We start from the raw sequence: 23,617 nt of genomic DNA on the forward strand, positions 1-23,617 counted from the left end.
CTCTAGATCTTCGATGCAGTTTCAACATTTTCCTGAAATGTATGAATATTCTCTTGAAGATCTTTAAACTTTCCGTGGGCTGGATTTAGGGCGCTTCATTTGTTAATTGAATGTAAAATAAAATTGCAATTTTATAGTTGCAAACGGAAATAATGCATTCACATTGACTGCTTTTCGCGTGTCGAATCAATTAATTTTTTTTTGTCTACCCTATAGAAGTAAAGGATGTTCGACATATGATAAACCTTACTCCAAAAAGGAGCACTTGGAGAGGTGACCAACAAACAGTGATGCATTATTGGTTTTGCAATCGATTTAGACACCTTTTCTGTAGCCACTTGCATGATCATCCATTGCATGACCATACAGATCCATGGTAAACAACATTTAAACTGCAATGTCTTTATAAACATAACATTGCATTTATGCAAAACCTTTAGGTTAAACTAACTGTTTCATTTCCAGCGGCCCAGATTGCATGCTTGAGTGTCAACCCTTTAAATGCAAAAATAAAAGAAATAAATCAGCTCAATCTATAAGGTAACACTGAAAGTGGGAATGACACTGATGAAGACTGCACATTGTAGTCGAAATACGTATCTGTCATGAATACAAATTGCTAAGTGGAATTAAAAGGAAAATGATAACCTTTGTTTTACTCTTATAAGATAACAGTTGAGAAAACCTGGTAGGAGACTAGTGCCGAAGGAATGCTAGTGGATAGGTTTTCAGCTCCACCCATATTACCTCTAGTCCCCTCGAGTTCCGTTACATAATCCATTTAAGAACGATTGTCCATGAATCACGTGTCTGTAACATATCTGTTTGTTGTTGTCTTGCTAATATTTGTTCGAAGATGTTTTCGGTAATATGTTCCACTTCCTTAGCTGACATCTTTACCGAACCCATTGGATTAATCAATAACAATTGTCGAAGCCCACGTTGCTGCCAACTGCCTTCTCCGTTAACCCTCTGGCATCATCCTATCTTCATCTTCGTCATGATGAATCCTTGCATCCCGAAAAAAAAATCGAAGAGGTGTGCACAACCTTCGGCATCAGGTTCCAGCGCAACCAGCATTGCAAACTTCTGCAACCGAAGGTCACCGTATCCTCTGCTGCACATGCACTCCACGATAGAGAGACTGTCAATCTGTCCTGAATTCGCATTGTATACATACATACCTTCAGCGCCACACGGCACTAAAATAGTGCATTCCTCCCTTGACCACCACTGGCAGGCAGGCAGGCAGGCAGATGCCCAATTTTGGTTCGTACATAGTGCGATTTGTCCTTCAATATTTGAACCATATGTGCGAACCACCAATACCCTCGCGAATGCAGCACGAGGAACTGAATCGCTTGAATCTGTTGCATACATGCAGGCTGCAGTAGAGTAGGCTATGTTGGTGCACCAGCATTATTCCCTGCGAACGGGTTGCTGTGATACGATGCAATGGGAGTGAAGGAATGTTGCTCCCATGCATGAGCAGGAGGAAAAGCAGGCGTTTGGTGCGCATGTGTCATACTGGTTGCATATCTGCCTCCTCGCACCAACACAGCGAAAAATCCCCAAGCAGCCGAACTTCTGTAGCAGCAGAAGCAGAACTCTGTGAGAACCCGGAGAGTGTGATGTTTTGTACAATTTAGCATAATAGGCTGCTGGGTGTTATTATAATTTTCCGGTTTCCTATATAGTTTAGTAACCTGCATTGAAATCTCAAGTGTCCTCAAGTTGTGAAACGAAGTAAAGAGTGATGTGTTTTTTGTAAAGTTTAGCACAGTTTTTCCAGAATCCGTATCCGAGTTGTGTGAAAAGGTGTGCGTTATGATGAAATCGAGGGGGAGGCTATTTTCTTTTCTTCTCATCTCATCACAGCAAGAGCATGCTGCGCGTGTTACAGAAGATGCGAACGGGGCCCAACAGCACTGGAACCCACCTCTATAACTGCGTTCTCGTTTACGCAATCATCGATGAATAGGTTCGTTAGCACAAAAAAATAGGACAATGTCAGGAGCTTTTCTTGAAGATTCTTTTCGTTACTAGGACAGCGGATTTTCTACAAAAACAGACAAATCAATCTAATTATTGTTCCGATAACAAATTTGTTCGTAACCATTCGGCCATCGATTTTCAATCCCTGATGTTTTGAAGTTGCGATTATGCAAAGCTGTCTGTTCCCTCGGTGTTGTCAAAATTCATTGAAGACTTATACATTATCACGAGCCAACACTTACGCAAAACGCCGTTCGTTCCTTGCCTGTATTTGGGAACGCACACTTCTTGTTCAAGTTTCTATGGAACATGTGTGGGTTTGCCCAACACATCAACACACGATTTTAATTCATTATTTCATTCGAATTTCGTTCAGAAAGAACCCACGGACCCTTTACTTGGCCGAGTGGCTTCAAACGTTACGGTGGTGTGGTCTCGTTCTGATATCGTTCGCTCCTCGGTCGTCGTCTTCTGTACGTTCGCAGTGTTCCGTGCCTCCACTGTATACAAGATTGCTTCTCTGCTAATCTACCAGTATCACACATTGTTTGAAACTCATCGAACACAGTAAATGCACAATAATAAATAGATAGTGTGCGGACTAGAAAGTGGTGTTATTTTGCGAAAACAATAACAAATTGAGTTGTGCAATGTACTGCGTTTAGGTGTGTCGAAAACAGTGTTTGAAGACGCCGCAATCCAAGTGACCGTAGGAAGTGAGGAAAGTTTTTCTAGTTGTCATGAAGTGAATCCGTTGGTGACCGTGAAAGCATCTGATTTACAGTATCGCAGTAGGCGGTAGTGCAGTGTGTCGATTACACAGTGATTGTTTTTTTTTCTGGTGTTGTTCGTGTAGTAGGCTCAGTGTCCGAGATGCCTGACCACGATATCGAAATAATAACAAGCGAGCAGTTGCACAGTGAGCTGCGAAAATCGCACAAAAATTTTATCATCCTCGACTGCCGCAGTTCGAATGAGTTCACCGAGAGCCACATCCGTACGGCGGTAAACTTCAGCATTCCAAGCATCATGCTCCGACGGTTTGCCGCTGGCAAAATCGACATCACCTCAACGATTAAGTGCCGAGATTTGAAAGAAAGGATACTGTCCTGCTACAAGGAGAGTACCTTCGTGTTGTACAACAATAGCAACGATGTGGTGATCAATGATCCTGGGTACAATAATCAGACGACGAATGACACTACCATCAACGTGTTGCACAGAAAACTTAAGCAAGATGGCTGCCGTGTAGTGTGTCTTGAAGGTTAATATATACAACTGTTTAACTCTTTACTATCACCCAGATTCTGTTCATTTCGCCCAACTAACATCACCCCATCCCACCAGCTGTATCCATTTAAAGCAATTTCCTTATTGATGTGATCCAGATCTTAGTCATCACCATTCATCATTAATTGATTTAAAAGGAAATATCATTTGCTGTGCTTTGCTCTGTGTAGAAAATAATTATTATTCATAGCCTACTGTGCTAGTGTGGGTGCTGGGGAAACACAACACCAACACACTTTCCCGCACACTAAACAGAATTGTATCAATGAGATTTCCATTCCTATACACATCGCCTCCCATGATCTCAACTGTCAGTTTCATTATAAAATTTGTCCAGCGTTCAGATTCCTCAGTATTAGTACATATAGCGCATACCTACACATGTCGTGTGTCGCACAGGTTGTTCACAGCATCTCTGTCTATAGCTACATCCCGAGCGCTGTAAAAACTCAATCCAGCAGCTATAAAGCGCGCCTGCGCATTGTTTATATATTTACAGTCGATTACCGCACCCCTTCTTTACACCCAACCCACCTCGTCCTATTCCGTGTATTCCAATTCCCATCCTGCCCCAAGTGAAACCAAACATGCCCTCCTTGCCCACCTAACCTGCCGATCCCGTGTCTCGCGCCCACAGGCATGATTTCATTCAGTTTTATCAAACCAACCTACACGCCCTGAACGAAGTATTGTAGACGCGCGTAGTTTTTTTTTTTTTTTCGCTCATGCCATTCCTTTCCGTCCAACGCTTGTTTATTCTCTAGCTGTTTTTCACTTTCCCATACCCATCCTCACGTAGGTATCTACCGTATCGGAGGAAAAGTATGGGGAAAACTCGCACCACCCAACAACGACGGCACCCTTTTTCTAACAATCAACGATAATGTGGAGGCGGACGCCGAAGTGTAGCCTAGATCCAGCTAAATTTCATCCCTGCTACCGCACAGTGCAAATAGTAAATTGCTATTCAGGTGCCGATATGTACATAGGTAACTGAGACCTTAATAGTACATAAGTTCGAGCTGTGAAACCCCCCTAACGCCCAGGCACACTACGATGACGGGATTTTCATTCAGTTTTTCCCTGCGACGACGACGACGACGACGACTGTAGGATCCCAGGTGGCCTTGACAACGGGACAGGTTTTTTGCTGCCCGCTCGGCTATTGCGTTCGTTGCTTATATCGAGGGAGGAAAGAGGTTAGAAACGGATGGCGTTGGGTGTTTTTTTTTTCTTCATCATTTCTCCAGCTAGCCATCAAGGATAAAATTTTGTGGTGGCTAAGGTACACGCCTTTTGTGCCGAGCCCACGCGCCAGGTGAATGGCGAAATTTTGAATGGTCACTTTTTATCAGAATGGGTGACCTCGCTCGTTCAGCAGAATTCTTCCGATAACCGATAACGGTAGGCTGACGTCATTTGAATTCGACTAAATACCTGAAAGTCTTCATACTGGAAGTTGATTCAACTTTTAACAAGTGTGCAGTAGGGTACTTCATGTTGAAAAAAGTATGTGCAATCATCAAGGCTACCTTGGTGTTCGATTCATAACCCCCAAATATGGACCTGTGCAAAACGTTGTAAAGATTTATGAAGCTAATGTATTTCTGTCAGACAAGGAATTAGTTTTAAGAAACACCTAGTTGGGTTTTCACTAATAGGGGCTGTGGTCGATTATTTGATTTGTTTCTGCGACAAAGTTGTTGTCCTGTACTGAGGCAAAAGAACGTAAGAACTCCATAAGAAGTCGGAATGAATTTCATTGATTTAGGGGAAATGTTGGCTTCGGCAATACCTTAACCTATTATCGTCAGGGGGTAAACAACGTCCTTGAGAGCTCAATTTTGGTATGTGGATACATTGTGTTTGAGAGCATCTATTGGCCAAATTTTACTGCTCTAAGGCCTGTACTCGAAAAAAATGCACCAGACAAAAGTGTTCGCCAAAAATTTATTTTAAGTCGGATTTTCTTGAAACTTTCAGGGAATGAACTAATATATATGGATTATGTTTCGGCATAATTACTTTATTCAATTTCCTTTCCATCGCTGAAAGTCCGCACCTTTCCCTTAAGACCCCTCATTACATTTTGTGCAATGGTGGAGCCGACCTTTTTGGTCACTTTCATCCATTCTTTCTTCAACTCCAGCTCGTTCTTAAACACCTTGGAAGATTTTCAAACTTTGGCCTTCATTATGGCCCAAAATCTTTCCACCGGACGAATCTCTGGTGAATTTGGGGGGTTGGCGGTTTTCGGTACAAAAACAATGTTATTGTCTCTGTACCAATCCAACGTTGATCGCGCGTAATGGCATGATGCCAGGTCCGGCCAAAATAATGTCTTGCTTCCGTAGGATCGCAGGAAGGGCAGACGCTTCTGGAGGCACTCGGTGCGGTAAATTTCGCTGTTGATGGTACCCATTGTGATGTACGGTTTACTCAGTTTACCGCATTGGCATATGGCCTGCCAGAGCAAGTATTTGAATTTGTCCACTTTCTTCTTCCTTATGTCTTCCGGAACATCAAATCGTGACTTGGCAACGTAGAACTCCAGGTATCTGCTTTGCGTCTGCCTTGATGTAGGTTTCGTCATCCATAACCACACACATCGGTTTCGTTAACCACTCTCGATGCAGCTTCCTTGTGCGGGATTTGACCGCCGTGTTTTGTTGATCACGCCGGTTCGGTGCCTTCCGGACCTTGAATACACGAAGCCCAGCTCATTTCATGGTTTGCTGAATGAACCAGGCGGAACACTTTGCCTTCAGAGCCGCGTCGCGAATCGAAAGGTTCGGATTACGCTTGAAATAATCCAACACCTTTCGGGCCTTCACAGGGGCAGCTGTCTTCGATTGTCTTCCACTTCCAGCTCGCCACTCGGTCGTCTGGGACTCCTTAAACGATTTTACCACCCGAGACACAGTTGTATGGGTGTTTCCCAGTTGTCTTCCGATCCATCTCATGGTCGCAGTCGGATTTTACATGACGGCGCGCAAAATTCTCCGGCGATTTTCGTCTTGTTTCGATGACATCTCAATAACCACTGAACCGATTGTTATGAAATTTTGCACATGTAAACAATTCACTTCAAACTAGTTATACCCAGATTTTCATCAATTTTTACCCAGGGATAAAAAAGTTACACAAGGATAAAAATGGTGCATTTTTTTCGAGTACAAGCCTTAGGACTTTGTTTACCCCCTGGCGATAATAGGTTAAGGTATTGCCGAAGCCAACATTTCCCCTACCTTATGAAAAATATTTTCTCAAAAAATAATAAAACGGAGCAGACTGGAACCCAAACATGGTCGTTGAGATTATGGGACCCGTGCACTCGTCGTTGGTCGTTGGTTAAATGAAATTGTTAAAGGCGTATAAGTGCTTTGGTTAGACGAAAATCATTCATAAGTCACGCTTATGTGTCATATGTGTTGTTCATTCAGCGGCGCCGGTAGTGTAGTGGTACGCGTGATTACCTCTCACCCCAGCAGACCTGGGATCAATTCCAGTTGGTGCCGCCTGGATGTTCTGAAGGGCATAACCAGTGGCGTATCCTTAACCTCAATCTACCTGTGCACCAACGCTCAAAACATAAACGGAAAACAAATCAAGGAAAAAAAATATGTATCGTTCATAAGTCGAGCCTTATGAAATTGTTAACCAACAAGCCTGTGTCATTCAGGTTTGATTGGGAAGTACGCCACTAGAAGCGCTTCATTTTCATATTTCTTATGACAGGTGCTATATTATATGGAATTTGGGTCCAAATAGAATATCTCTTGATCCATGTAGAAAGTTGCTGTCTTGAGCAAAGTTGTGCAGGTGATCAAGTCCTTTCGGATGGTGGTCATATTAGTTCTGAGCTTTCACACTACATGGCGCTAGTGTGCATATGAACTTCCTGTATATTCTGTATCTCGAGATCGTGGCCATATAGAAGGTTACTGTCTTCAGCAAAGTTGTTCAGATGACCACGGTCTTCCAGATGGTTTTCATATTAGTACCGAATTCTCTCACTACGAGGCACTAATGTTTTGTGAACTTCCTCTCTCGAAAGCCTGCCCATATAGGATGTAGCTGTGTAATGTGAGTCTTTCCGGAACATGGGGTCGTGTAGATGCCATTTTGGAATCCACCACTATGGGTATTTTCAGAGCTAGAACAACGTAGCCCCCCCTTGGATCGGGGACGTCGTGTAGAGGTCATAAATTTATGTTGGACGCCATTTTGAAATTCAAGACGGCGGCCAATGGTTTTAGAAAAACTGTCAAATACCCAACAATATGGGTATTTTCGGGACGGGGACGACATGCAGATATCAAAATTAGATGTCCACTGCGATTTTGAAATCCAAGATGGTGGCCATTGGTTTTTGAAAAAACTATCAAATACGCTACAATATGGGTATTTCCGGAACGGAGATGACGTGTCTTTCGGAACTATCAACTCTATACTGTCATCTCCAAACATCTCCAACTATGTAACAAAAGTGTTTGCTAAAATGTACAGAACTTTAATTATTTAAAAAATGCAGGAAACTAAAAAACAACATTATTGCTTGTAGAGTCCTTTTTCATAGCACACTTAGTAATGTCAAAAACATAAAACTCAAGTTGAAAACTTATTATATTTTTTTATTTTTTTTTTTCTAAAAACACTATTTGTAAAACCGGAAAACTTTTGAATTATTTACCAGAAATACCGGGGAAAAAATCGGAAATTTTAAAATGGAAATTCGCTTATCACCCTGTTAGAATGACATGTGTAGGTGCCCTTTGGATATCTAAGAAATTAAGTTTAATGTCATACCAGGCTACAATGGATCAAGTAATTCTCGATGCATTAATCTAAATTTTTGAGTGCATCTTGCATCAGTTAAATGTAAGCACAACTACATGTGGTCTTTTTCAGATCATACAGGCTACCCAAGTAACCATAGGCACGTTATTTCGCTTTTTTGGCTATATACAGCTGAACAACTGCTATACCAGTGTTTATAAGTTCTGACGAGGCCCGTATATAGCCAAATAGGCGAAATAACGTGCCTATGGCTCTATGGGTAGTGCCTTATTATTATTATTATTTATCTTTATTATTATTATTATTATTATTTAGCTTTATTTAGGAGGCTTTCAGCCTTAGGCTGGTTCGCCTCCAATATCTTTATTAGGGAGGCTTTCAGCCTTGGGCTGGTTCGCCTCCAAATAGGGTAGTGTCTTAAATTTTCGACAAAATTTCTTTCCGTAGAAGCTGACAGACGCTTTAAAAAAGTACAATCTCAATCGATACTTTCAATATGTGTAGTTACAAGAATTATTTGCCATTTGTCAAACAGAGGTAATCAATTTTTTTACGGCAGGTACCGTGAAACCCCGTTAATTTGAAAGATTAACCTTGCAAATTAACGGAACTCTTTTTAACATATAAAAATGGGTTCCCTACACAGATAGTCAGTCCTGATGCGATATTTCAGTCCTGATAAATGTGGGCGTCTTAGTGGAATACCTGTATAATGAGAGAGAGAAGGATTAGTAATTTCCATTCAACTCCGCTACCTTATTTGCTTTTATCCTTGACAGATACGCGTATTTCGTCTACAATGTGCAGACTTCTTCAGTGTCTTGTACTGAGTCGAGTATTAGTACAAGACACTGAAGAAGTCTGCACATTGTAGACGAAATACGCGTATCTGTCAAGGATAAGCAAATCAGGTAGTGGAATTAAATGGAAATTACTGATATTTCAGTATTATTCAGTAGTTTTTTTTTTCTGCCAAACAGTGCTTCAAAATCGATCATTGACTGTACCTACCGTTCAGTGTATTGCAAAGAACTGCAAGTGTTTTTCTCCACTCAATTTGCTGTGAAATGACGAATAGTCCCACGATATATCAAATACCTGCAATAACAAACAAGCAACACTACGGTTTCAGGAGCCCCGCTCCGCACCCGTCAGTTGCAGTAGGCCACTCGCACTCGCACGAACCTGCTAGTAGTGTGTAGGTAGATGCCCCACGAATGAATAGAAATATCACGCCAAGTAAATGTCAGAGTGGGGTAAACGGGTAGTGGGTAGAGGGTGCACAGCGATGATGGCAGATTCAAACTATAAACTCAATCAACCACCCCATCAGACATCGCGTAGCTTGAACGGCGACAACCGCCCAAGGGGGTTGTACAATGGGTGCGGTTAGGGGTGGGTAGGTGAGCACACGAAGGACGATATCCGCTCATTCATTCGTCGTGCTTCACAACTCATTCATTTAGTTAGTGCGGTTTTTTCTCTGTTCTTGTTTCTCTGCTCACCCTGCCCCGCTTACTCGCGCGCTATGCACATACATTTGTATTTTGTCGTTGCCCGCCTTACCCGCCTTCTCGAGATCGACGTCGACCGCCACCGATTGCCCCAACAAGCCCAACTCATTCATAAATATTCGAATTCGACGGAGTAGAAGCGAAACGGAAAACATACCAAACAAAAGCACCACCAAGGTGGTGACGATGACGACGTTGAAGACGACGATGAATGACATAAAATAATGTAGGTAAATGTGGATACGAGAAAACAGGAATTTAAAGAAAAAAATAGCCGTCGGAAGGTAGTAGCGGTCGCAGATACAAGTGTGTATCCGCTGCCGTCGTGTGTAGGAAGACCAAGGAAAGACAAGAAGGAAATGGCCCCCCGAATAAGGGGGGCTTTGAAAAGAAACGAAAAATGAAAACAAGGAAAAAGCGACGACGGCATCATCGCGATGACAAAAGTCAATTGGATTTCATCGTAGTAGTCGTCGACGTCGTCGTCGTCATCGAGTTAACGTAGTACGGTGTTAATTTGGGCCGCCTTTGAACCCAATTGACTTGCTGAAAGGCCTGTTGTAGTAACCGCAGCAACCCAACGACAGCAGTAGTGTGTGAGGACCGGATTGGAAAGGCTATTTTTCGAAGCTTCTGATCTGTATGAGACGCGACAGAGATCGTAGTAAGCTATGACGAAATGACTCACATAGAAAAATCGAGTCTAAAGGTTTGGCATGTCCAAGGTTTATGTTGTTATGCACAAGTCATTTATTGGGCTCAGTATATTATCGAAATTAGTTGGTTGATTGATACAGTCTATTTCAATTAAAAAAGAATACATAAATAGAACTTTTAATCTCCTGTTAAAACATCCATCGTGTGCTTTTTAACAACCAGGATTTTGTTTTTATTTGCTGGCTCAAGTCCATCCCAAATCAAACCAAATCCACAAAGTACAAATTACGAACTGTACAAAAACAAAATAATCAGTCTCCGTTCGAAGCTAGCAGATGCCTATTAATTGTACGATTTAAATTCATAAGACTGCGATTTCGCAACCATCGTGGCTCATGTTAGGCCTACTCGGGAATGAACCACCACCTCTTTTTCGAAACATAAAGAACAGTCTAAAATAAACAAAAGTCTGCTAAAGCTAGCGGATTTGATTTCAATAATCATTCGTCTCGATCGATCGATTAGCGCGATGAAGCTTGATATTGTTATTTTTGATTAAATATTGCATAAAAGCACCAATACCACTAAATAACGAAAATTCGTTCTACGCTGAAAGGTTTGAGATAATGCTATTGAGGATACATTGCCATTTTTAATTTATTTTTATTCAACATTGATGCACTGTTTATTGGCTGTCTTAAGGTTAAACTCTATAGAACGCTTCTCCTATTAATTTGCAAATTTAACAGAACAAGTAAAGTTATAGGTTTTATAATGGCATTAAAGCATTCTTCAAACCTAAATCATGTATTGTAAGTATGATAAGCCCAAATTGTTCCTCATGTCAATTTATTACTTTGAGTAAGCAAGCAATGTCTGTAATTTGCGGATGTTTTCAATGCATGAATAAAAAATAAAATTATAATAGATAATATCATCTGCGCCAGGGTTAAAATTCGAAAGGCGTGATGAGGTTGTGCAAACCAGCTTCTTATAGAGAGATGCAGGATTGCAACTCAACTAGGAAAACGAGGAAAGAGTCAGGATGTAATTTTTCAGAAATCTGAAAAATTCATCAGATTAAACAGTTTTCTAGTTTAAACCTTTTAGGCCCTCGTGGCAACGCCCTATGATTGATAACTACATTGCTTCTTCGGCAAAGTTGTAGCTTTGGATGTTAATTATACAACTATATAATTCTCTACAAACTCTTAGAATTCACCACCAAAATTTTCTCAGCGTGCTATAAGTATTCTCCCAACATTTAAATGGAATATTCCAGTGAATTATTTTGGATTTCTGTTCGGGAATTCTTTGAAATGTTTCTCAGAATTGGCATGGAATTACCAAAGGCATTGCGTTAAGGGGTTATCCACACATTATGTAAGGGAAAGGAGGGGGAAAGGGTCTCAAAATTTCTTACAAGATAAGATTTAAAAGTTATAATAAAAAAAAATGATCTTAACCGTTCTTATGCTAAAAAACCCGGAACATATAAAAATAGCATAAGTGATCAATATAAATAAAAATGATTTTCTGGAAGTTTTTAACTTAAAACATTACAGGGTCTTACAACGGGGAGGAGTTCTAATAATCACTCAAAAATATGTACAGAATTTGTTGATGACCCCTTATCACACTTCGCAATTTTAATATTTACGAGGTTAATACATCATTTTCAGATATTGCTTGCTTCTTCACAGCAAAAAAACAAGTAGTAGTTTGTGCTACGGGCATTAAAAAAACATAATATTTCGATGTGTGGAATTACGAAGTGTAGTGTGAAGATGGACGCTGCAAGGAATCACTTTAAAAATACTCCATCGAACTCCTTCGAAGCTCCCCGTTTAATTTACTGCGGAACTCTTCTCAGCATTCCTATGAAATACTCCTAAGAACTCGGTTGGAATGTTCTCAATATTTTCTACTCAGACCTTGCTTTTAACTCTCTTTAGAAGATGCTTGAAACTCTTTCAGTTCATTTGAGTTCGAATTCTGCTAATTATTTTCTTGGAATTATAAGCAGTTCCCTTCAGAATTCTTTTAAAATTCTGCTTTAAATTGAACCAAAATTTTCCGCATTTTCTAAGTTTGTTTTTTTAAATACCCGTAAAATCATGCTTGAAACTCCCGTAGAATTTCTTTTTTAATTTCCTTGGAATGCTCCAAGAATTTCCTTCAGATTCTTTCAAGATTCTCATCAGAACTACCATGGAATTAATATGATGCTCTCATCGCATTTTTCGTAAATTTATCCTTAGGTTTCATCATGGATTAGGAGGTTCTCAGAACTACCTTAGAAGCAATCCCTAATTTTTTTTCTTGAAGCTCTTCTCATAACTGCATTTGAAACTCCTCAGAATTCCTTGAGATTCATCCCTGGAACTCTCTTTATGTTTCCTATTCTTCCTTACCCCCACTCACCTTTAAAAAATCGCTGTATAAAAACCGATTAAATAATGTCTCACTAGTTTTGAACCCCAGCGCATTTTGCCGATTTTCCCATGTAAAGTATGAATCGAAGCAAGCGTAACGAAATCGCGACATCACTGCATGAAGCGACCACCAACCGGCCTACTTGACAACCATGTGTGTCAAACTGTGCACTGCTGCAGTGTAGCGAGCTAAAAAAAAAAAGGCAGCAAGGCCTACTCAGTGTGTATAACTATAAAAATCTACGCTTCCCACAACTTCCCCTACCTGGGCATCAAACGAGACAGCATAGAGCCAAGAAATCAACATGTGACCGTTCGGCCATTGAGAAAGATCACCTACACGACAACTTTTTTGTTGTTTGCGTTTTGTTATGCTGTTGTCTAACACGCGTAGGCAAATCAACTTGAGCAGGAAAGCCCACGATCCGGTGTGGTCCACTGCAAAAACCGTCAACACAAATTGGCACGAACCAGCCTTCCAAAGTTGGTTGCACCATTTTCTTTCTCGCATATCATAAAATGACACCATCGTGCTCCGTAATAGGTTCGCCCATCCGGTCGAATGTACCGAAACACCAGTAACGCGCGACCGTGGAGAGAGAAAGAGTCCCCGTAGGACGGGTTGATAAGGTTTTCTATCGACCGACCAACCAGCCATTCATCAGCCCCCGTGTCGGGTACACAAAGATTAGATAGGAAGCGACTTCCGGTCAAAGTTGGCTATGTGCTCACAAACCATTTGTGTATTCGTTCGCGTTGATTGTTAACGGGTTGCTCTGTATGGTACCTCTAATTGTAAAGTAGTTTCAATTTGATAAGAGATTGTTTGCAATCGAATGCAAGATTATAAACATGCAGAACAACAGCTGTGCCAGTTGAATCTTTGAATAAGACATGACCTGATCTCACTGTTACAAGCCCAATGATGTAATACTTGTGATTATTTTCCAAGTATTCCAGAGGAACTCCACAATTCATTCAACTAGAATAGAAATCCAGGGTAACATCCCATTTCTATTTGTTGTAATCCAGTATTAATTAAAATGCAATTGATGGGCAACCCTAGCATTTTGTAGGACCACCCTGCTATACAAGTTTCATCATTTGTATGTGCCGCAAGTCAATAACAAAAAGAAATTTCTCGTGAGCTGCTCATGTGTGTTCAATAAACAGGTGTAGAAACCATGTTTAAAATACTGAACTGCCTCTAAAAATGTAAACACGCTTAGATGTAGAATACCAAATAAGGTTGGTTGGTTACTATAGTAGCAAGGACCTAAATTACAAAAAACGATTCTATTTATTTTTATTTAACGCTTCAATCTTAAGGCGGACGTTGAAGGATTACAAAGCTGACATCACCATGACTGTATACATTTTTTGTATCAGTCATAGTTAGCAAATAAAACTACCCTCACCTAACAGAAAAAAAAACAGACGATGGCATGGCTTCCCATGCAATCACATTTATTCAATTAAGCGCCGGTCAACTCCCGTCTGCTGACCTAATAATAAGCAACCATTCGATTATTCCCACACTCCTGTGTCAGCCAAAATGCCTCCTTTTTGCTAACTTCCCACGATCCACGATAGGGAAAATGGAACTTTTCGACGCCTTCCAAACAATAATGCTCCGATCGGCATTCCACGAAATCGTTTCAAAGAAGAATAACCAAAGCAAGCCGATTTGCGGAATCGCCAGGGCAGCGCACATCAGAGTAGGCGACGCCCTATACTATATACCATAACCGCGCATCCCAACCCAAAGGGCGATTTTTTTTTTATTGCCAAGCGAAAATCAACCACAATCTAATTCATTCGTTTAGCAAAAGCCCTGGTGGAGAACATAAATAATATAACAGAATGGAGCACCACGCAGACAGAAAGAGACGGCATAACGGGTGGCGACAACGACGAAAATATCGAAGATATCATTCACAGCAAAAAACATGAATGAAATCCGACACATTCATATGTAGGTATAGCTTTCGGGCCGTTGGCTTATTGCCTGTATGCTTACAACAATAACATGCTGGAAACGAAAACGCGCACGCCGAGACTGCCGCACCGTCATCGTCGCGCCGTCGTCGTCGTCGTCATCATCCTCATACATACAGAGACAACAAAGTAAACGCCTAACCTGGCCAACTGCCTTTCATGTGTATACATACAATACATCTTATGGAGCATCATCATCGCAACTCGCCAGCCACCCATCATCGTCGTCGTGATCGACACAAGAGTAGGCCATGGTGTGGGAAAGCGATAAAAGTGGTTAGATTTCTACCTCAGCAGCGAGCTACTTGGATGGACGGATATAAGGTATCTTGGAGCATATATACATACATACATAGCTGCCTATAGCTTTGGACGCCATTCATTGAGAGAATTGCGCTCATTGGGGTGTATCCAGCACTATGCGCATGTGTTTGTGTTTAGGTGCATTCTTGCTAGCGATGGAGCAATTCGGAGAGCAAAGAATTTCGGTTTTGTTCTCAGAAAATCTCTTGACTCATCGGGAAGACTGTAGGGTTAGTTCCGTCTTCAACAAGTTTTGGCCTATGTATCATCAAAATAAATATTTAAATATTAACGCCTATTACTTTTCGGTTAACCGAACTAATCGATTATTAATGAAAATATCCGATTATTTTGTCAATAACGTATCTGTGACGGCCCCGAACTTCGGAGACCGAAAATGAAACCCAACGGCCTGAACCGAAAACTGAACTGGTGCCGGTAACGATAAATCAACGAAAAATCAAGAACTCTAATGATTGTAAAAATATATTAGTCTCTCGGCTGCGTTTAGCTCCAAGAGACATTGATTCCTCCAAATAAATACCATGATAATAATAATAATTTCTTTAACTCGAAACATGGTGAAAGCTTCTCCAAGTTATAGATTTTACATGGCTTTCGAAGTCAAGGATGTCAATAAAAATTCAAGGCTGAAGTGTCAAATTGAAGGTTTTTTAGACGAAAAAATGCCTTTGAAGACAGTTTCAAGTTCACTTTAGGATGTTGTAAGAACTACCGTATCAGTTCTCATATAAAATATATACAGAGGACCCAAGGCGAACCAGCCAATGGCTGAAAGCCTTGTAAATAAAGGAAAAAAAAAAATATACAGAGGATGTAAGAAATTCATGTTAATATTTTTTTGTATATGACATTTGCCATGTCATCATACATTTGCCAGTCAAAGCATCCATCGATGCAGGTCAATCTAACCTTTACGATGGAGCCAAGGATGGAGCTTAATGCACTTTTTGCTCTAGATTCATCTCTTATTAGGACTCGTCAAGGATCTGTCGTTTATGCAGGACTCAAAATGTCTTACACGAGGAATCGTGCTGTTTTTAAACATTTCTCCATACCTAGTAGAAGTGGCTCTATCTGTGAGTTATTCTCAGTGGCAGTTCAATTCACTAACATTTGAGAATATCTCATATTATCCTGCGTATTACTCAATTTTGGCTGTTTGCATGGAAGTTTTTTCCCCCACTGGAACCCAAAAGAATTTGAAAATTCGAAAAATATAAGCACTTTAAAACTTCTCTCATGCATTATGAAATCTGCAAAATCAACATCATATCAAAAAACCGTGAGAGGCCAAGTTTCAATGGCATATAACGCTCAGCACATTTTTTTTTAATAAAATGACATCCCTGCTTAGTCTGAATCTTAGGCTAAAAATTAATCAATGTTGTCGCTTAGCTCGAGATACCACCCTATCTATCGTAGTTAAGTCAAGACACCACCCTATCTCACTTGGACAAAACTTTCCTACGCTGACTGATGGCTACTCGCCTACTTCGTCAGCTCTGTATATGTATATAACACCATTCTGTTATACAACACGCGACAGTAAACTAGCCGCGAGCCGTTCACTTGTGCAGTACTGCACGGCAAGAAACGTGTTCAGAATTATTCACTCATTCTTACTTTCCTCCGTTACTATGTATTAGGTATAGCTACAATTTTCTATTTGAGCTCGACGAAGCTTGATTACTCTCCACTACGCGCAGTACCTACAACTGAGAATTACGTCATGCTTTTTCCTGCCTCTACTTTTATACGGCTCAGCCAAACCGGCTTGTGCGTTCTGTTTTTCTCTGGAACGGAAGGTGGTTGGTTTAAATCACACTCGTGCGCGCCCGGGTTCTCGTTTTTCCACTTTACCACTCTACCGGGCGTCATTCATTTCGGATCGCCACCAGCAACCGGAGACGCAGGAAAACGGAAATATGTGTCGAATGGAATTTCCGCCTTCAGCAAGTTTTGAACGTGACATAACGCGTCAATTCTGCGACAAATCGACCCACACACAAAACTCCACTCATCGTTGCCTCATCGGTTCTCGATAATTTACATTTCCAGCAGTGTAGCAGCAGTGCGTTGGATCGTGTGGTGATGACGCCAACCGTCGCCGCCGTCATCAGGCAGTATGCTTTTTGTTCTGTTCAATTTCATCGAACTCAGCTATTTTTTACACGTGGGCTCAAAATGACATACACGTGCAAATACAGCTTTCAGAACATAAGCGAAGCTTGACTTGACTGGGTCGATAATCAAAGATACCGACGCCTACGCATCTTCGGCCTACTTCTCCCAGGTGGCTTCTCTTGGATTGTCGATGCCATGCTGATTGCTCACACGGTCTAGTTAGCCAGCTTCAATTTTTCAAAATAAGCTCTAGGCTTCAACCACAGACTTCAACACGCAATGTTTTACCTACCGCATGTCAAAAGTTAATTTTAAATCATTTTACGCTGGAATTGGAAACTCTCAAACTCTACTCCGGATGATTTTCAAAAGGCTTCTAAGAAAATGATTTTGATTTAATGTATTTATAGCCCTGAAGTATTGACTTCTCGCAACATGACTCAGGGCCTCCCTTAGCTCTGTCGGTAAAGGTGCAACTGTAAAGCAAAACCATGCTGGAGGCGGCTGGATTCGATTCTCAGTCGGGTCTAGGAATTTTTCGGCTTGAAAAATTTCTCGACTTCCCTGGGCGTACACGGTAAAAAAAAACATCATGTTCATGTTAAGTGATTTGCTGTTGAATTTGCACTACTTGCCAAACATTTCAATTTGATGTGCAAATCCCTTGGAAGAGATCATATCGAAGCACGATGAAATCAACAGCAAATCACTTCATTTTAGATTGTATTGCACATTGTTGTTGATGTGCTGTGTGCTTTGAACTCGAAATGTCACCAAACTGATATTAAGAATCTATCATTTTAATTTTCAATAATTTATCATTGGATTTTATTTTTGCTGAAAATGGGTTTAATTAAATATATAGCCTTGTTCATACTACAAGCCTTGTTATATGTTATTCAGAATATGTCCATATCATATTACTACCCAGATCACATGTTTCCAAGTGACATTGAACAACATCGCAAGGCTTTTAGTAGAAGCAAGGCGGGACATTGAGCAATAAATTTGATAAGTTTGACACTGTTTTGTAAAGCCGGAGGCGAACCAGCCCAAGGCTGAAAACCTCCTTAATAAAGAAAATCAACCAACCACATGTTTTGTAATCTAAATTATCTGAATAATACACTATTATTGACTACAGCATCAATTTATTCAATTATTGCGCTCTAGAACGCAAATTATTTCGCGTGGAGATGGAGAATTATCGCGTCTCTCGCTTAACTTCATTTGTTGTTGACTTGTCATCTTCGTAAGTAATTTTCTGTCATGTGCGTTTTGACATTTGCTTCAAAAAGCAAAACTAATCAAATTCAATTGATGAAGACTTACCTTACCTTACCAATCAGGCTAAGGCCTTGTTGTCCTCTGCTGTCCGAAGAAGTCGTCTCCACTCTACTCGATCCATGGCCACAGTTCGCCAGCCTCGTAGTCTGCGAAGGGTCCGCAGGTCACCTTCTACTTGGTCGATCCACCTTGCCCGCTGCGCGCCTCTTCTTCTTGTTCCTGTTGGGTCGCTTTCTAGAACCATTTTCACTGGGTCGTCGTGCGGCATTCTTACGACGTGTCCAGCCCACCGTAGTCGCCCAATTTTTGCAATGTGGACGATGGATGGTTCTCCCAGCAGCTGGTGCAATTCGTGGTTCATTCGCCTCCTCCACGTTCCGTCATCCATCTGCACTCCACCGTAGATGGTACGCAACACCTTCCGTTCGAAAACACCAAGGGCGCGTTGGTCCTCCACGAGCATAGTCCAGGTCTCGTGGCCGTAAAGGACCACCGGTCTAATCAGCGTCTTGTAGACAGTCAACTTCGTGCGGCGGCGAATTTTATTCGACCGGAGCGTCCTCCGGAGTCCAAAGTAGGCACGATTCCCTGCCATAATGCGTCTTTGAATTTCTCTGCTGGTATCATTTTCGGCGGTCACCAGTGAGCCCAAATACACGAACTCATCGACCACCTCGATTTCGTCACCGTCAATCTGAACTCGGGGTGGGAGGCTAACATTGTCTTCCCTAGAACCTCTTGCTTTCATATATTTTGTCTTTGATGCGTTGATGGCAAGTCCAATCCGTCTAGCTTCAGCCTTCAGTCTGATGTACGTTTCCGCCATCATCTCAAAGTTCCGTGCCATAATGTCAATGTCATCGGCGAAACCAAGGAGCTGGATGGACTTCCTGAATATCGTGCCACTCGTGTCTATCCCAGCTCTTCTGATCACACCTTCTAACGCGATGTTGAACAGCAGACACGAAAGTCCATCACCCTGCCGTAACCCCCTTCGAGATTCAAAGGGACTCGAGAGTGTCCCCGATACTCGAACAACGCACGTCACTCGATCCATCGTCGCCTTGACCAATCGCGTCAGTTTATCCGGAAATCCGTACTCGTGCATAATCTGCCATAGCTGATCTCGATCGATTGTGTCGTATGCGGATTTGAAATCGATGAACAAATGATGTGTGGGCACGTTGTATTCGCGGCATTTCTGCAGAACCTGCCGAATCGCGAAAATTTGGTCCGTGGTAGCGCGGGCACCCATGAATCCCGCTTGGTATTGCCCCACGAACTCTCTTGCATATGGTGACAGACGGCGGCATAGAATTTGGGAGAGTACCTTGTAGGCGGCGCTCAGCAGTGTGATCGCGCGGTAGTTGCAGCAATCCAACTTGTCGCCCTTTTTGTAGATTGGGCATACGACACCTTCCATCCACTCCTCCGGTAATATCTCCTCCTCCCAAATCTTGGCAATTACCCAGTGCTTCACCACCGTATTTCAATAGCTCACTTGGTAGTTGATCTACACCAGTTGCTTTGTTGTTCTTCAGCCGACCGATCTCCTCCTCAACTTCTTGAAGATCAGGGGCCGGTAGCCTGTCGTCTTCTGCGCGTGCTCCAAGGTCTGTTGCCGTGCCACCTTCGTTTTCTGCTGCTTCACCGTTGAGGTGCTCGTCATAGTACTGCTTCCACCTCTCAATCACCTCACACTCGTTCGTGAGAAGGTTACCGTCCAAGTCCTTGCACATATCGGCTTGCGGCACGTAGCCTTTGCGCGAACTATTTAGCTTCTCGTAGAACTTCCGTGTGTCGTTTACGCGGTACAGATTTTCCATCGCCTCGCGATCTCGATCTTCCTGATGGCGCTTCTTCCTTCGGAAAACCGAGTTTTGTCTGTTCCGCGCTTGTCTGTATCGCTCCACATTCAATCTCGTGCGGTGTTGCAGCATTCTCGCCCGTGCTGCATTCTTCTCCTCTACTAACAGTTTGCATTCGCCGTCAAACCAGTCATTTCTTCGGTCCGGGATTGCAGTACCTAGTGCCGCTACAGCAGTACTACCTATGGCTGAACGGATGTCCCTCCAGCCATCTTCAAGAGAAGCTGCGCCAAGCTGCTCTTCCGTGGGTAGTGCAACTTCCAGCTGCTGCGCGTAGTCCTGGGCAGCTCCGGTGTCCCGTAGTTGCTCAATGTTGGGTCGTGGCGTTCGGCTTCGACGTGTGTTATGCACCGTCGAGAGTTTTGAGCGCATGCATACTGCAACTAGGTAGTGGTCCGAATCTATGTTCGCACTGCGGTACGTGCGGACGTTGATAATGTCGGAGAAGAATTTCCCGTCGATTAGAACGTGGTCGATTTGGTTTTCTGTGTGTTGGTCAGGTGATCTCCAGGTGGCTTTGTGGATATCCTTGCGGGGGAAAAAGGTACTTCGAACTACCATACCCCGGGAGGCTGCAAAGTTCACGCATCGTTGGCCGTTGTCGTTCGATACGGCATGCAGGCTGTTTGGCCCGATTGCCGGTCTATACATTGCCTCCCGTCCTACCTGAGCGTTCATGTCGCCGATGACGATTTTGACGTCCCGTTGCGAACAGCCGTCGTACACCTGCTCCAGCTGCGCATAGAACGCTTCTTTCTCGTCGTCGGGTCTCCCTTCGTGTGGGCAGTGCACGTTGATGATGCTGTAGTTGAAGAAACGGCCCTTAATCCTCAACTTGCACATCCTCGCGTTGATCGGCTGCCAACCAATCACGCGTTGGCGCATCTTACCCAGCACTACAAAGCCGGTTCCCAGCTCGTTGGTGGTGCCACAGCTCTGGTAGAAAGTAGCCGCTCGATGCCCGCTTTTCCATACCTTTTGTCCCGTCCAGCAAAGTTCCTGCAGTGCTACGACTTCGAAGTTGCGTGGTTGAAGTTCGTCATAGATTAACCTATCGCAACCCGGGAAGGCGAGCGATTTGCAGTTCCATGTTCCGAGTTTCCAATCGTAGTCCTTATTTCGTCGCGTAGGTCTGTGCCGATTGTTCCGATCCGTATTTCTTTCTTCGGTATTTGCAACTTTGTTTTTTTCCAGGGCGGCTTGTTGGGCCTGCCCCAACCCCCTGTCTCGCCGGGGGACCATCGTGCACAGCTCTGTTTAGAGTCCCACGCTGGCACTAGGACGGTGATCAGCCGCTCCTAACATGGAGAACAGACGCCGTTTTGAGCCGCACCTCCATGGTGAGCAGACGCTCAGGTTTGGTGAAGCATTTCCTCTATCACCGTACTGTGGTTACCGCGCCAGTGTTCGCGTCGCACCTCTTCACTTTGCTATTGCCGGACTGGCAACATTGCCCAGGCTACGCCAACCAGCTGTGTCCATGTTTCAGCTGGTAGTCTTTTGTTATCATATGACTCGAGGAGGCGTGAAGTAGGAACTTGTGAGGACCAGGGCTAGGTATTCCGCTCCTTCCAGGTTGTCAACTCACCATTTTGTAGCCCAATGATGAAGACAGTGGTGCCGATTCAAATGATAATCATTTTGATATAAAGATGTTTTACAGTACATATTTTTCAACGACAAATCACTTTGTTTCAAAACGCAAATAACTTGTAATTAAATGATAAATCACTTCGATTCGTAGTGCCGCATAACAGACTGAGTTAAGTGCATGAACATTTGGATTACAGGGTGCGTGACGAATTTTTGCAGTAGATGGCATATTTGAGAAAAAATACACCAGTTAGTTATTCTAGCAATGAATTTTGTGCGATTTATTTTCTTTCGCAACATATGGAAGTTGTAAGTAAATTTATTAAAAAAAATTGCCTTCCCTTTCGACGACTGTAGTTAGACGCTTCCGGAAACTGCAGTATGCACGTTTTAAAATGTTTCGATCCATAGATGTCATCACTGCCTTGATTTTAGCTTTTAGCGACTTAAGTGTGGTGTGAGGGGTTCTATTGGTATCCCGTTGGACGACGCCCTATTCAAAATAATCCAACGGATTGATATCGGGACTGCTTGGGGGCCAAATTTCTTCCTCCCAAATTTACGAAATATTTTCCGTAAGCCATTTCTGTGCTTTATTAGCAGTATGAGCAGGTGCTCCGTCTTATCACTTTCCCAAGCTGTTTTTAATATTATACACTGTTCTTACAGACACATTTACCGACCGAATTATTTCTTTCATGCATACTCCGGCGCGCAACAAAGCGACAACGGCTGACAGATTGCTCTCTTGTTTCGACATCTTTACGTTTACTCAACATTGTTTGTTTAAATCTTACACCTAACAGTATAAGCTATCCAGTGCTGCCAAATATATCTAAATCATGATGCACAAGCATGAGAAATTACTATTTGAAATTTACTGCAAAAATTCGTCACGCACCCTGTAGATATGATAACTTTTTACCGTGTAGAGCATGATTGTCCTTGCCACACAATGCCACAAATTCGCCCCTTTCCAATAGTGGTTTAGTTTGCGTGGGCGTACTTCGGTTCACGAGTAAAGGGCCCTAAAACTTTTGTTTACAAAAGCATTTGTGCCGTTTTCAAATGTTACGCCTGATATATTAATGTAAAAAAACGATACAGGCTTAGAAAACTCTCAATTAACGACTGTTGAAGTGCTTTTGTGGTTAGTGAAAACTAATAACGAATTCGTTTATTCACTTCCAACCTGGATCGGGTGTCAAGATTGAATCTGCTTGGTTTCTGACAAACGCGAGAGGGCGACTCTATCTAAGATCCAGGAAAGTTTTTGCTTTGTTGTTGTGAGATGCACTCGCGCTTAATAGATAGAAACACGATTTATTGTGATTTTGAAGATTTCCTGCAAAAAGGTGGAGAGCGAAGCGAGTAGATGGGTTTAGATGCAAGAGATGAAAAAAGATTTTTCGAAGTTTGATTCGCTAGTGTGAGATTTGTCTACCATTTAAAATCGAGATTTAGATGTGTCGCACCCCTCGGACAAACGTCAGTTTGCTCGTTTGCTTTTAAAACCAAGGTTGCAAATACTCATTTCAGCTAAAACAATGGTTTTTTTTTTTTTAATTATGAAATAATTAGATGCCATGATCATATTTTGAATTGGATATCCTACAAGAAGAGGTTGCAAAGAATGTGTTTAACATATCAAACCTGTTTATTTCACTTCATGAGAGTCCCAATTCGCGATTTTTCACACACTCAGTCACTCAATCACTCACTCACTCAG

The 23,617-nt window shown here is 42.3% G+C and overlaps 1 protein-coding gene across 1 annotated transcript in view; it reads left to right on the forward strand.

Annotated features, from left to right (window-relative positions):
- Nucleotides 1-2,365: 2,365 nt before the first annotated feature.
- Nucleotides 2,366-23,617, forward strand: part of Mkp3 (Mitogen-activated protein kinase phosphatase 3) — a 44,114-nt gene continuing 22,862 nt past the window's right edge. Inside the window, exon 1 of the mRNA XM_065227026.1 lies at nt 2,366-3,259. Within this exon, the coding sequence (XP_065083098.1) occupies nt 2,869-3,259 (391 nt within the window). The 5' untranslated portion in view covers nt 2,366-2,868. The remainder of the gene's footprint in view (nt 3,260-23,617) is intronic.

This window comes from Ochlerotatus camptorhynchus, unplaced genomic scaffold, assembly GCF_037179485.1.
Source record: "Ochlerotatus camptorhynchus isolate MF236.1 unplaced genomic scaffold, CSIRO-AGI_Acam_v1.1 ptg000265l, whole genome shotgun sequence".
NCBI classification, from domain to species: Eukaryota; Metazoa; Arthropoda; class Insecta; order Diptera; family Culicidae; genus Ochlerotatus; species Ochlerotatus camptorhynchus.